This window comes from Mus caroli, unplaced genomic scaffold, assembly GCF_978045245.1.
Source record: "Mus caroli unplaced genomic scaffold, Mus_caroli_1 scaffold_4, whole genome shotgun sequence".
Taxonomy (NCBI): domain Eukaryota; kingdom Metazoa; phylum Chordata; class Mammalia; order Rodentia; family Muridae; genus Mus; species Mus caroli.
In genome coordinates, this window is record NW_028227259.1 from 115,342,461 (window position 1) to 115,356,827 (window position 14,367).

The 14,367-nt window shown below is 52.3% G+C and overlaps 1 protein-coding gene across 4 annotated transcripts in view; it reads left to right on the plus strand.

Moving 5' to 3' along the window:
* Ttc28 (tetratricopeptide repeat domain 28) overlaps positions 1-14,367 on the plus strand; it is a 408,048-nt gene that overhangs the window by 341,870 nt on the left and 51,811 nt on the right. For all 4 annotated transcript variants that reach the window (XM_029476931.2, XM_085837027.1, XM_029476933.2 and 1 more), the window contains 6 exons: positions 1,947-3,288; positions 4,411-4,934; positions 8,173-8,282; positions 9,865-9,994; positions 11,779-11,997; positions 13,968-14,133. In XM_029476931.2, the coding sequence (XP_029332791.1) occupies positions 1,947-3,288; positions 4,411-4,934; positions 8,173-8,282; positions 9,865-9,994; positions 11,779-11,997; positions 13,968-14,133 (2,491 nt within the window). The remainder of the gene's footprint in view (positions 1-1,946; positions 3,289-4,410; positions 4,935-8,172; positions 8,283-9,864; positions 9,995-11,778; positions 11,998-13,967; positions 14,134-14,367) is intronic.

The following is a 14,367-nucleotide window of genomic DNA, read 5'->3' on the forward strand; positions in this document are numbered from 1 at the left end:
CAGTGGAAGATAAGGAAGCAGCAGCAGCTGTCTGGAGACCAGATCGCTTTGCTATAACCAGCAGGCAGCTTCCCTCACAAATCATTGCAACCCCGGGCAGCCATTTCTATCCTGACTTCTTGCTGCTCCCGGCCCAGACTCTTAGGCCAGAGTAAGAGAAAGAGACTCTCCTGCTGCCGCCTTGTGCATTAGCCACACCGTCTTGGGTGTTATTCACAAAGCAAGATACACAGGTTGCTTATTGCTTTTCTTCCTTCCTTTCTTTGTCTGTTTTTGAGAGTCTCATGTTGCCCAGGCTGGCCTCGAACTCACAATCCTCCTGCCTATACCTCTTGGGTGCTGGGATTACAGGCATACCCCACTATGGCCAGCACTCCATGTCTCTGGGATGATTATAATCTGACCTTATTGTTTTTAAAGGGGGGGGGGCAAAGACTTTTGATTTTAAAACAAAAACAAGAAAGACCTCAGACTCATTACAGGTCTGTCTGTCTGTCTGTCTCTAGGACACTCAACTGAGTAGGGTGGAGGTGTGCCTGTAAAACAGGACTCTAGACTTTGTCTAAAGCTGGATGTTTTCCTGAGGCTGGGGTTCTAGGGAAATGGGGTTTAGCTGTTCCCACAGGAGGGTAGCAGTAGCAAGGCCTTGTGTTGGCAGATAGGGAGAGCTACACTCTCCGTCTTTCCTCCTCTTATATCCCAACCAGCAAGCGATCATATAGGTGCCTAAAATGTTGCAGTAGACTCCAGAGGCTGTTCAAGGATCACTGAGGGCAGAGGTGTCATGGGAGGCGGGGCAGGAGCAGGGCCAGGCAGGGCTTGCACTCACAGCAATCCTTGGTTGGGCAGATCCTCTGACCCATTTTAGAAAGGAGAAAGGAAGTATATGATTCATTTTGTACAAGGATGGTTGAAACCATGACACCTGAAGGCAGTTTAGGAGGACTGGCTTAAGGCAGGTCTTTAACTGCAGTGTCCCCATATTCCCACCATTAAAGGCCTACCATGTTGAAGGGACATTTCCTAGTTCTCCAACCCTGCCAGGCTCTGGAAACTGTGCCCCTTCGGAGAGAAAGTTGGCGACGTTCTCAGCTCCATGACTGGACACAACCCCAGGAATGTCACTTGTCCTGTGCGGTCAGAGCTCTAACCCCTCGCATGCACACTTGGCCGCTTTGTCTGTCCAGTTGATGACTGCGGGTCAGAGCAGAGCCCACCCGACTGCATGCCAAGATGCTTCTACGGTCCTTGCTTCCATGTACACACAACAGCTGGCATGTCCACCAGTTTTGGGGCATCATCAGTACAGGGGGTGCTCCAAGTTTTTACTTGCTAATTTAGTGTGGGTAAAATGGTTCTTCAGGGTTGGTTTATTTTGCATTTCATTGATTATTAAAGGAAATTAGTGCCCCCCATTCCTCTCTTGTGTCTCTCCAGCTGAGTTGTCTGCTGACATTTATTATTCTTTGCCTATTTGAGTACATTGAGATCTTGATTTTTTTTTCTTTTTAAGCCAACAGTGAATTTTTACAACAAATTTTCACAGCAGCTGCTACAATTTTTCCATGTTTTCACATATTTTCTAGTGTGTTGTGTTTGCCCTTTAATTTTGTGTGTTTATTTGTAAAACATTCTCATTTTTTGTCATCAAATCTGTTGGGTTTCCCTGGTGGTTTGAAATGTGGAAAGCCATCCTCCCTCTGCCGCACTGACAGAGCTTGACCCCTCTCACCTTCAGACCCTCCCTCTGAAGCCCCTGACAGTGCTTGGCCCCGCCCACCCTCGGACCCCGCCTACCTTCAGACCCTCCCTCTGAAGCCCCTGACAGTGTTTGGCCCCGCCCACTTCAGTCAGTCTAAAGCCTTTGACTCAGGACTAAACTCACCTTAGATTGAGTTATAAATCGCACTTTCTCTAACCTTCTGTTCTCTTCCCCATCGTTCCAGGGATAATCCACCAGATGAAAGGCGATTATGACACAGCCCTGAAGCTCCACAAGACCCACCTGTGCATCGCCCAAGAGCTGAGCGACTATGCGGCCCAAGGCCGTGCATACGGAAACATGGGCAACGCCTACAACGCCCTGGGCATGTATGACCAGGCTGTCAAGTACCACCGTCAAGAGCTGCAGATCTCCATGGAAGTGAATGACCGCGCCTCTCAGGCATCGACTCACGGGAACCTGGCCGTCGCCTACCAGGCCCTGGGAGCCCATGACCGGGCGCTGCAGCACTACCAGAACCACCTGAACATCGCCCGGGAGCTGAGAGACATCCAGAGCGAGGCCCGGGCTCTCAGCAACCTCGGGAACTTCCACTGCTCCCGTGGAGAGTATGTCCAGGCTGCACCCTACTACGAGCAGTACCTCCGTCTCGCTCCCGACCTCCAGGACATGGAGGGGGAAGGGAAGGTCTGCCACAACCTCGGCTATGCTCACTACTGCCTTGGAAACTACCAGGAGGCAGTGAAGTACTATGAGCAGGATCTGGCTCTGGCCAAAGACCTTCACGACAAACTGAGCCAGGCGAAAGCCTACTGCAACTTGGGCCTGGCCTTCAAGGCTCTGCTGAACTTTGCTAAGGCCGAGGAGTGCCAGAAGTACCTCCTGTCCCTAGCCCAGTCCCTGGATAATTCCCAGGCTAAGTTTCGAGCCCTAGGGAACCTGGGCGACATATTCATCTGCAAAAAGGACATAAACGGTGCCATAAAGTTCTACGAGCAACAGTTGGGCTTATCTCACCATGTGAAAGACAGACGGCTGGAGGCCAGTGCCTACGCGGCCCTGGGTACCGCCTACCGAATGGTCCAGAAGTACGACAAGGCCTTGGGTTACCACACACAGGAGCTGGAGGTTTACCAGGAACTGAGTGACCTGCCAGGGGAGTGCCGGGCCCACGGGCACCTAGCGGCCGTCTACATGGCCCTCGGCAAATACACAATGGCGTTCAAGTGTTACCAGGAGCAGCTGGAGCTGGGGCGGAAGCTGAAGGAGCCGAGCCTGGAAGCTCAGGTGTACGGCAACATGGGTATCACGAAGATGAACATGAACGTGATGGAGGACGCCATTGGCTACTTTGAGCAGCAGTTGGCCATGCTGCAGCAGCTGAGCGGGAACGAATCTGTGCTGGACAGAGGCCGGGCCTACGGCAACCTGGGGGATTGCTACGAGGCCCTGGGGGACTACGAGGAGGCCATCAAGTACTACGAGCAGTACCTGTCTGTCGCCCAGAGTCTGAACCGCATGCAAGACCAAGCTAAGGCCTACCGGGGTCTAGGAAATGGGCACAGGTAACGTGGACTGGGAACGGGGGGCTAGACATGCTTGCAAGGTGGGGCCGTGGCAGGAAGGGCAACTGCGAGCTACAGAGCAGACTGCCCCCATCGTGCCTCTCATTCGGCTTTTCAACAGTTCAATGACTTAAGTGGGTGATAGTGTATAAAGGACACACCACAGCTCAGAGAGGGCAGGTTCGTGCCTGAGTTACACCCAGGAGTCATTCCAGGGCTCAAACCTCACGTGTAGTAAACGGTGACCAAGATGATAAGTTCACAGGGACAGGAAGCTGGGTGGAGTGCCTCCATGTCTTCACATTTTATGAATGTGTTTATTAGCAGAGCGTTCGGTAGCCACCGGTTACTCGGCCCTATCTTGTAACAGAGGGACAGGTCCTGTGCACCAGTCAGCACCCACGCTGGGTACCTGCATAGCTGTCCAAACAGTATGGCGATGCTGTATGTACTCAACACATATCCATCTGCTGTGAAACAGGGGAAACTGAGGCTCAGGTGATGAGTTCCACATGCACCAACAACTGACTCCATCTGCCACCAAAAGCTGTGCTCCTCCTGCTGTCTCTGAGCAGCACACACAAAGGCTGCGGCTGTGCTGGCTGAGGGATGACTCCCCCCCCCCCCCCCCCGCCTCAAGGGGGAGACTAGAGACAGGGCCTCCCTTGGGGGCAGGGGATCAGGGCTCCTGGAGGGGAGAAAGAGGTCAGACTAATCGTCACCCACAGACTGCTCCAAGAAACTCAGGGTGAGCGATTTATAGCTCCTGTAAGTGATTTCAAAAGCACCGTCTAAGCAGTAGTGGAGGCTGGGAGGCCCGAGTCCCGGACCCCGCTATCATCGTGTCTATTAATATATTTTATGTTTCCTCGGGGGTGCGCGTCCCACTGAATTGCAAGCTCCTGGGAAGGTCACTAAGGGATGACTTTTGAATTGCTTTCCAGATTATGAAATTCCTCTGCATCTCACTCTAAGGGCACATGATAGATTTTTAGCTAGAGAAGGAGTTAAGAGCCCCTATAGTAAGTGACAGTGACGAATGCTTTTCATTTTCTCAGGGGCTTTAGCATGTCTGCACCTGCACAGAGTGATCTCATTGCTTCTCTGTCTGCATCCCCACAGGGCGACGGGAAGCCTGCAGCAGGCCCTCGTGTGCTTCGAGAAGAGGCTGGTGGTGGCCCATGAGCTCGGGGAGGCCTCCAATAAAGCTCAGGCCTACGGAGAGCTGGGAAGCCTCCACAGCCAGTTAGGGAACTATGAGCAAGCCATCTCTTGCCTTGAACGCCAGCTGAACATTGCCAGGGACATGAAGGACCGAGCCCTGGAAAGTGACGCGGCCTGCGGCCTGGGGGGTGTCTACCAGCAGATGGGAGAGTATGACACAGCCCTGCAGTACCACCAGCTCGACCTGCAGATTGCAGAGGAGACAGACAACCCCACGTGCCAGGGCCGGGCCTACGGGAACCTGGGACTCACCTACGAGTCCCTGGGCACCTTCGAGAGGGCTGTGGTCTATCAGGAGCAGCACCTGAGCATCGCGGCACAGATGAACGACTTGGTGGCCAAGACCGTGTCCTACAGCAGCCTGGGAAGGACTCACCATGCCCTGCAGAACTATTCGCAGGCAGTCATGTACTTACAGGAAGGTAGGCAAAAGGGCTCCAACCAGGGGAGACACAGCCAGCACTGTAGAATGAGGGTCGCGCAGGCCCTGCCATCCCCACCTGGTTTCCCTCCATAGTTTTGGTTTTTGGTTTTTTGTTTTTCGAGACAGGGTTTCTCAGTGTAGCCCTGGCTATCCTGGAACTCACTCTGTAGACCAGGCTGACCTCAAACTCAGAAGTCCACCTGCCTCTGCCTCCCAAGTGCTGGGATTAAAGGCGTGCACCACCACGCCCGGCTCCCTCCATAGTTTCCCTTTCCTGCCCCAGCTCTCTGGCCCTTAATGCCTCCCCTCCCTCTCTTGGTTTTGGTACTTGCCCCTGGCCTGCTGCCCAAATAGCCAATACCCCTTTGGTTGTCAGAGCAGCGACTGGATACAGGACACATCCTCACCAGGCGGATCATAAGATGCAAGGGCATAGAATCAGGAGGGTCCACCGCAGCAACAAGCCCAACTGCCTCAGGCCGTGGCAACCTTCCAGAGGATACCTAAGCACCACGGCCTATGGTTCTCGGCTCAGGCACAGCAGCTGCTAGCCCAGTGTCTCTACCCGGGGCCTGGCCAGACCTTCTGGTGTTTGCTCTGAGAGTACCCAAACTGATATTAAAAAGCTGGCCTGGAAACCACCCCCTACCTCCACTACTAGAGTCTGCCAATTACCTGAGGCTGGTGGGGCCCTCCTACATGAGCTAGAATCTCACAGCAAAAGCGTTGCCTTTCTCCTCCATACCTGGCTGTCCCTGCTCTGGAAGCCCTCAGAGGTGCAGAGGGCATTGTGTATAGGAGAGGGAGAGAGGGGTGTGCTCACTGGTAAAGGACTTGGCTCCAAGTTTGCAAGGGCTTCCACCTGCAGCCCCTTAGGCCGCATTTTACTTCTCACAGCAAAACAAAGATGTGCCCTTTTTGCTACCTTCTGCTTTCGTTTTTATCTTTCTTTCTTTGACAGTCAGCACATGTCAGCTCATTTCACATGCTAGGCAGATTCTCTTCACTGAGCTGCACCCACAGCCCAAGAACTATTCCATGTCTCCCTGTCTTCGTAGCTATGTCACCAAGGCTTGGAGAAGCACCGCAGTTTGACCCCGTCCCTTAAGTTCATTGCAGAGTGGGCTCAGCCCCTGTCTGGAGTTGTTTCTGACCTCACAGAAACTGCAGGGTTGGGGCAGCTATACCCTCCTGTCCCTCAGGGGACGTCCCCAGGGTGGGAAGCAGGAGGCTGAGTGAACAATACCTCCAGGTTGGCAGTGGCTCAGCACAGGCCTGCAGTGGGGAAGTTCTGAAGCTGGAGTCACTGTCCCACCTCTATGGTTCCCATGGGCCCCTAGCTTTGTTGACATTCTAGTATTTTAACGGCCCCAGTACCTAGCGATGGCTTTTGGCTGAATGTATGAGACCCAGAATTCAGGGTTTGCAACAGGGACCTTACTATTAATCCCCTTCTGAAATGCCATTTCCCAGCAGCAGCTGGCTAGGTTGGGGCACTGTCACAGAAGTCTGTATCTGTGGAAAACTCGGCACTTTGTTTGTATTGTCTCTTGTGACAAGTCTCATAAAACTATAAAAACTTGTATTTGAAAACTCCCCATAGTGGCAGACAGGGTTTGTGAGCCTAACTGGGTGTCTCTAGTGCACTCTGAGCAGGCTCGGGACACTGTAAGGTGCTGGGTGGCGTTCTCTGCAAGCCGGGCAGGATGTCCTGCAGACCTGCAGCAGAGGGCCAGTTCAGCTGGGATTCACCCCAGCTTTGCCCTGTCTGCCCTGTGCAATGGAATGCTGTGTGGGTCTGAGTCTAAACAACTCCCAGATGGTGTGGCTTGACATGGGTTAACTCCAGGGCTTTCCACCCAGCCCTTCTCACTCTGGAAACCAGCAAAGGAAGTAGGCTCCATCTGGCAACTCCCTGGGGCTCTACTGCAGTGCAGGAGAGCTGGCCATGTAGAGTGGAATGTGCAGGCTCCCCGAAGGCAGTTCGAGTACATCTTCCCTGTGGTGTGTGGACACCCTTCTTGCTAGGGACACACTTGGAACCAAGCAAGGTCCCTCTCTCTCAGAATTTGTCTTCCAAGTGGTTTGCCCAAAGAACCATACTTCTGACTCAGACCAAGGACTTGCCAGACTTCTGCACTGAGGGTCAGTGTGGTGGGCCCTTTGAAAGTCGTCATACCCAGAGCCACCCTGGTTCTCCCGAGAACCCTTGTCTCTCATGTGAATTATTTGCAAATTCTTCTGTTGCCCACTGGCATGATTTAGACTCAGAATGCTATTTCTGAACTCTTTGAGCCGTGTGTTTTGAAATGCATCATAAATTAGGAGGCAGACCCCTGAGCGGTGACTCACAGCAGCCATTCAGCTGACTCAGGGCCTTTAAAAAACCAGGAATCACACCAGCCCAGAGTGCTTGGTGCTGGCTTCCTGCCCTGACTTAGATGAGAGAGGAACCCTGGCTTGTGTATATAGTGGAGCTGTGGGAGCCATGCGGTGGCTCATGTGCAGAGAACCCTGGAATGCATTCAGAGTGTCAGAGACCAGTGTAGTGACCGATAGGATGAACTGTGGCTGTTAGACTTAGCAGCACAAAGCCCTAGAGGCGGCTGGTGTCCTGAAAACCCAAAGCTTGCTGTGAGTGAGTGACCCACCACAGGTGCCTCTGTGGAGACCATGGAAACGAGGGCAGCTACTCAGCCTTCCAGCTCACAGTAGCACTTGCTTTGCAACCCCGTTGAGGCACATCACAGATGGGACCCAGAGCGTGTCGGCTTCAGTCACAGGAGCAGGGTCCAGCTGCGTACCGTTCTGCTTTCAAGAGACACTCACAAGCCTTTCATCAGCGCTGCCTGGACGGTGTCGGGGGAGACAGAAAGGCATGTGGTCTTAGCCTCTGTAGCTGGCTGTCAGGAAAAGCTTTTCCCAGGCAGAGAATCTTGGGATATGAGTGTATCAGCCAGGACTTTTCATTTGCAGAGCCAAGCGTTTTGCATCTGCAAGGGCAGCCGGGTTAGGGAACATTGGTTTTCCTGTTCTGCCTGCCCTACCAACCTATCCACTGCCAACAGTCATGACCTGGGCTCCTGCTGCGGCACCTCTTCACTTCCTATAACACTGGAAGCATCCTCTCCCAGGGGCTGATTTGGCATGTCCAACAGCCTTCCTTACATGCATCCGAAGTAAAATCGCCAGTAGGTCCCTGTCACCTCTCCTTATGATTCTCTGTCTGCTTTCAGGCTTAAGGTTAGCTGAACAACTGGGTCGAAGAGAAGATGAAGCAAAAATTCGCCATGGTCTTGGTCTCTCCCTTTGGGCAAGTGGAAACCTGGAGGAAGCTCAGCACCAGGTACGCAGAGCTCTGTTCCAGGAGCTAAAGCACCCTCCATGGCTGTCTCAGGGCTGCTGGCCTGTCTAATGTACCCAGAGTCCCTGCCTGTGTAGCCTGAGAGCTGTCAAGATTCCCGCTCACCCACAGGGCAGATCTCTTGATTTCTCAGATTCTCATGCTGTGCACTGTTGCCATGGTTAGTATAAAACCACATTCCTCCTTCAGTGGAGAGGGAAGATCAGGATGTGTGGCCATCAGGCTTACTGTCCTTGGAGGTTTCTAGTTAGGGCAGAGGGGATAACCTGTCCCCCTTCCTCATAGGGAGTCCCTGTTGCTAAAGAGGAGTGTGTTGACACACTGGCTGTGGATGGACAGATGTCTGCTTCAAACTCAGCCCTTGGCTGTTTGATTACTGAGAACAGTGTGCCAGGAAACGGGGATTCCTCATGAGACCAGTGAGGCCTGTCTCCAGAGGAGCAGCCTGGGCACAGGCTGGGACTGGGTCTGTGCTGCAGCATGCTGGGATGTTAGAGTGCTGAGCCATGAGCTTAGACATGTTAAAGATTGGGGCTGAATGTGGCTCAGCAGGGAAAAACAGAGGATTTGAGTTCAGTTCCCAGCATCCACACTGGGCAGCTTACCTCTAACTTCCCCCGTAGGGTATCCAGCAGCCTCTTCTGGCCTCCACAATCCCCTGCAGATATGTGAGCAAGTGCACACCCAGCCCTCACACACACCAATAAAAATTTAAAATCCTCTTCTAAAAAGTATTAAAGGCAATGAAAAGGATTAATACTGTCATTTCCTGTGTATAAGAATCAAAGTTTATATCAGTACAGCAACTTAGTTTTCAAAGTACTTCTGCTCCCTGAGCTATTCCTCAAACTCCTCAGGAAGACAGAGAGAGGACAACTTTTCAGAGGAAACTGAGGCTCAGTGTCCTGGTCAGAGTCTGATAGCGCTGAGCGGCAGAGTCTAGAGCATCTCATCTGCTCTTCTGCTCCAGGGTCCTGGCTCCATGCTTCCAGCCTGTATAAATGTGGAGCTTCGGGGACAGGGTCTCCCAGGGAAATGTCAGCTGTCTGGGCCTCAAGGTGTCCGTGCGTCGGAAACCAGCCCCATGGAGCTAAGCAAAGCCTGGTCTTGAGGGCTATGATTGGGCTCTGTGACACTGGGTCACTTACAATCTCACTGCCCAGCCTGGTCCATCTCCAGTGTGCCCAAGGCCTGGGGTGGGGGATGGGGAGGGGCAGTTACTCTTGTCTGGTGACAGAAGTAGAGGATTTTCATTGCTTTAGTCAAAGCAGCTCCTGTTTGTGTTGATAATTGGTTTTCGTGTCCTTCAGACCACAAGTCCTAATCTTCCATATCCCCTCGTCTGTCAAAGATTGGTCATGTAAACTCTAGTTAACTGGGGCTGAGTTAACTGATTTCTTCAGATCCACAAGAGCCTGCCTGGCAGTCTTCCTTTTAAAGGTACTTTCCTTTAAAAGGTGCTTTCAGGTTGTGTGCCCGGGTATAAATAAGCAAGAGCTGTCTTGCATCTCCAAACTGCTGGGCGTTGGTTGTGGACGTGAGTGACAGTCTCTGTCCCTTGCAGCTTTACAGGGCGTCGGCCTTGTTTGAAACGATTCGGCACGAGGCACAGCTGAGCACAGACTACAAGCTCTCTCTCTTCGACCTGCAGACATCATCCTACCAGGCCTTGCAGCGGGTGCTCGTCAGCCTAGGTGAGAGCAGCTGGCGTCTGTGTGTGTGCCTGTACACACAAAGCCCATGGTTCAGTAATCAGTGCAGACCATAAGGCCACAGCCTGCTATTAAACGGTCACTTGTTCATTCAGCAAAGATTGGCAGAGCAATGGGGGCAAGTGCCAGTCCCCATGAGCTCAGTGAGCACGCTCTCAGCTGATCTCCACCAGATGTCATGCACATAGGTTGATGAATCGAGGGTGACTTGATTGGTTTAACCACAGCAGAGCAATTCTAATACTGAGAGAGCAGAGCAGGTGTCCCTCCCCCACAGGCCCCTGCACCAGGTGTCCCTCCCCCACAGGCCCCTGCTCCAGGTGTCCCTCCCCCACAGACCCCTGCTCCAGGTGTCCCTCCCCCACAGACCCCTGCACCAGATGTCCCTCTACCAACACTTACTTCAAGCCTCACTCAGGCCATGTGCTGGGATGACACTGGCCACTTCTGTTTCCTGAGCCATGTGCTCTTGCTGCTGATTGATTGTACTTTCTGGGCCTATGTCCCAGGCTGTGCCACACGCAGTCAGGGCTCTTCCCAACCGCATCCCCAGCCTGTGTATTGAAAGGCAGCAAGGCAATCCACAGTTACCCTGCCCTGGGCTTTAGTGTTTCTTGGAAAAGCACTGGAGAAAAGAGAATCACAGAGCGGGTATTGGAGTTTTTCATTTTTAGGGATGCAGTTCACATTTAGGGGGCATAACAATGAGAGCTGGTGGCCCCTGGTCACCTCACACCATAGTCCTAAAGCAGAGAGACATGAATGCTGGCCCTCAGCTGGCTTTCCCTTGTCTGTTAAAAGACCCTTCTAGACACACCCAGAGCTGGCTCCCAGGTGATCCCCAAACCAGCCAGGGTGGCAGTGAAGACAGACAGACAGATAGACATCACAGTGTTCGTGCTTTGAGTTGGGTGTTTGACGCCTTTCTCCCCACCTTTGCTTCCCACGCATCTAATGCTCAGGTTTCCTGTTAAGCGTGGGCTGGGATCATGCCTGGGATGTCATTTATTGCCATTATGATCACACTGTTAAATCTGCCCAGCACTTTGGGGATAATTCTCCAGTGTGTGCAGAAATCATCCCTGCTGTTCCAGTTAATAAGTTAATAGCGTAAGGGAGGGTGTTTGCACGCACTCGCATAAACCCCTTCTTTGTAAGGCTGCCTGAACAACAGGGGGTGAAGCCTCCGGAATCTCTGGAGTTGTGGCCTGGGCTCCCAGCCTCAGTCTTGTCTCCTCAGACCTTGCTCTGGCGACATTTCCATGTTGGTGTTTACCCTTAAGTCTGTCGTCTGCAGCTTGTCCCTCATGTGTGGCTTCATGTTGTCAGGCTTCAGCTCCCAGGCAGCAGGAACAGGTGTGCACAGCCCTAAGAGGAGGTAGGGTTAGAATGCAGACGGAAAGGCTGCAGGAAAGCTTGGGGAAGAAGCAGCCTAAGATGTACAGGGAACTCAGGCTTCATTCAGACCTTTGCCCAGTGGGATAATAGGAGCACTGAGTGCCACAGGCTCTCAGCTCTGATGGCAACAAAGGTACCACCCATGCAGGTGGTGATAATGAACACCTCGGCATCTCCACAGTCAGGATTTCACTGAATCTACTGAGCTCAGTGGGCAGCTGTCAGAATCCCTCTTTCTGGGAGTGTACCCAAAGCAGTGTACCTGAAATTCTGCCACAGCTGCCACAGAGGCCGTGGGTCTCCTTCTCCAGATCAGATGGCTGCTCAGCTGCTCCCTGAGTGAGCACACCTGTCCTTCTGTCTCCTAGGCCACCACGATGAAGCCCTGGCCGTGGCAGAAAGGGGCCGGACAAGAGCATTTGCTGACCTGCTGGTGGAAAGACAGACGGGACAACAGGACTCCGACCCCTACTCACCCATCACCATCGACCAGATCTTAGAGATGGTTAATGCGCAGCGGGGACTAGTGCTGTACTACTCCCTGGCTGCAGGCTACCTCTACAGCTGGCTGCTTGCTCCTGGAGCGGGTAAGGACTCTGCTGGAGCACAGGAAGTGAGGAGGTGAAGGGGGGCTGAAGGGGGCTGAGCGGTGCCACGTGTGTCAGATGAAGGAAAACCTTACCAGCAGTGGATATCCATGATGGGGCATCGTACTAGTAAAATAGCCCAAGAAAGGGTGGCTCCTTGCCACTGGATGAGAACACATCCAACATGGAACCTCAGGAGACGGGTGAAGCGGCTAACAGATCCGTAGGCAGCTGCTCGCCAGCTAGGAGTGATCTGATCATTGTGACCTCTGGTAATATTACGTATCAAAGTGACGATGACTCTCGTGGTTTATAAGTAAATCGTAAGCTTGAATTTCTGAGTTTAACAGAATCAAATTGGCTAGTTTGTTTGGGTTTTTTGTTTTGTTTTTTGTTCGTTCTGTTGGTGGTGGGTTTTGTTTTGTTTTACTAGTTCTGTCGGAAAAAAAATCTGTTTTAGGCCAGGCAGTGTTGGCGCATGCCTTTAGTCCCAGCACTTGGGAGGCAGAGGCAGGCGGATTTCTGAGTTCGAGGCCAGCCTGATCTACAGAGTGAGTTCCAGGACAGTCAGGACTATACAGAGAAACCCTGACTCAAAAAACAAACAAAAAAGTCTGTTTTAGAAGTGAATATCATCTTTGGTTAAATCAGCACTAAGCACGCAGGATTTAAAAGTTTCACTGAATACAAAACTACTAAGTGGCTGTGGGGCCATATTTTTTTCTGCATAATAAAATGCCGATGACTTCACCATGCAAGGGACACACCAGATCCAATTAGAGTTTATTGACTGGAGAAGCGGGTCTTATAATTGGCAATCTTGAAAAATGGGCTTCTCGCTTATCTGTAGAAAGTTCAGCTGCCAGGGAGATGTGACAAGTCTCTCTCCCTGTCCGCAGTAAAGGCGTCAGGAATCGCCTTCTATAGCTGCTCTGCGTCAGCAGGACCATCTCCCCCCACACCCTCCATCCCCATTCCCCACCCCCTAATAACCCTCTACCCCCCCACACACAAAGTGGTGCTCACCTGGGCTTCCCACAGGCTGCATCCTCACTCTTCCCTCTCACCTTCATATGCTGGGTTTAAGTTGCGATTTTCCTGTGCTAATGAGCGATGTCCACACCTCTGCCCCCAAGAGGGGCTCACATCCATGTGGACAGGGTTGGCAGCTGGCAGATGTCAAGTGGTGGCTGCATCACTGGGGACATGTCTGACAGGTGGCATGCCCAGATCATGTGACAGTGAGCCCCATGTAACAAGGCACCTATTGTGCCCTTTCTCTCTCTCTCTCTCTCTCTCTCTCTCTTTCTCTCTCTCTCTCTCTCTCTCTCTCTCTCTCTCTCTCTCTCTCTCTCTCTCTCTCTCTTTCTCTCTCTCTCTCTCTGTTGTTAATGAGACTGAAGCTCTTGCCAGGGCTGTGATCCAATGAGAGGACTGGCACACCTCACTGCCATTTGAGGATGCTGCCCGAGCTTATTGCCAGTAAACCACTATGGGCCACTTCCATTTCACAGACCATCTTTTCCCTCCCTTAAACTGTTACTGGCCATTGACCAGTTGGTTTTATTTTAGAATGGATGCATGCTTATCGTGGTCTGCTTTTGCAAAATGAAAGGTCTTTGGTGACAACTTCCATTTGGCCAGTTTTGCTCAGGATTTCAGTCCCTGCAAGGTTCTGATCTGGACACTTGCACGCGGATCAGGAAGCAGGACTCCCCAGAGCGTTATTCCAAAAGTGCACAGGAAGCAATCCACACCCAAGGCTTCTGCATGTGTCATCAGAAGCTTGCCTGTGTCTTGACAGTGTGCACTGTGCACGGACGTGGCTCCAGTTCAAGAAGCCTGAAACCTCAGGCTCCCAGCACACTTGGCCAAGAAGCCATGCAGCACCTCGTTCCTCTCTCCTGCCTTTGCCCGAACTCTCCTGCTACCCAACCATGTGTGACCTTGCCATGTCTGCCTTGTTGCAGGAATCCTGAAGTTTCACGAACATTACTTGGGTGATAATTCAGTGGAAAGTTCCAGTGATTTCCAAGCCGGCAGCAGTGCAGCCTTGCCTGTAGCAACCAGCTCTACACTGGAGCAGCACATCGCCAGTGTCCGGGAGGCCCTGGGGGTGGAGTCTTACTACTCCAGGTAAGAGGCTGTGCCTAGTTCATCACCATTCCGCTTTGGGTTGGAGCGGGATGTCCAACTTTCTATGAGGAGTGAGAAAGGAATGAGCTGCTGCTGGTGTACATTACAATGCTGGATTAGCTTGCACGTGGAAAATGGTTTCCTCCAAATACCTCCTAGGTGTTTGCAAGCACCCAAGTCGCCACTGGTGACCAAATGTTGCACTTCTGTGAGGGAGACCTGAATAACATCTAC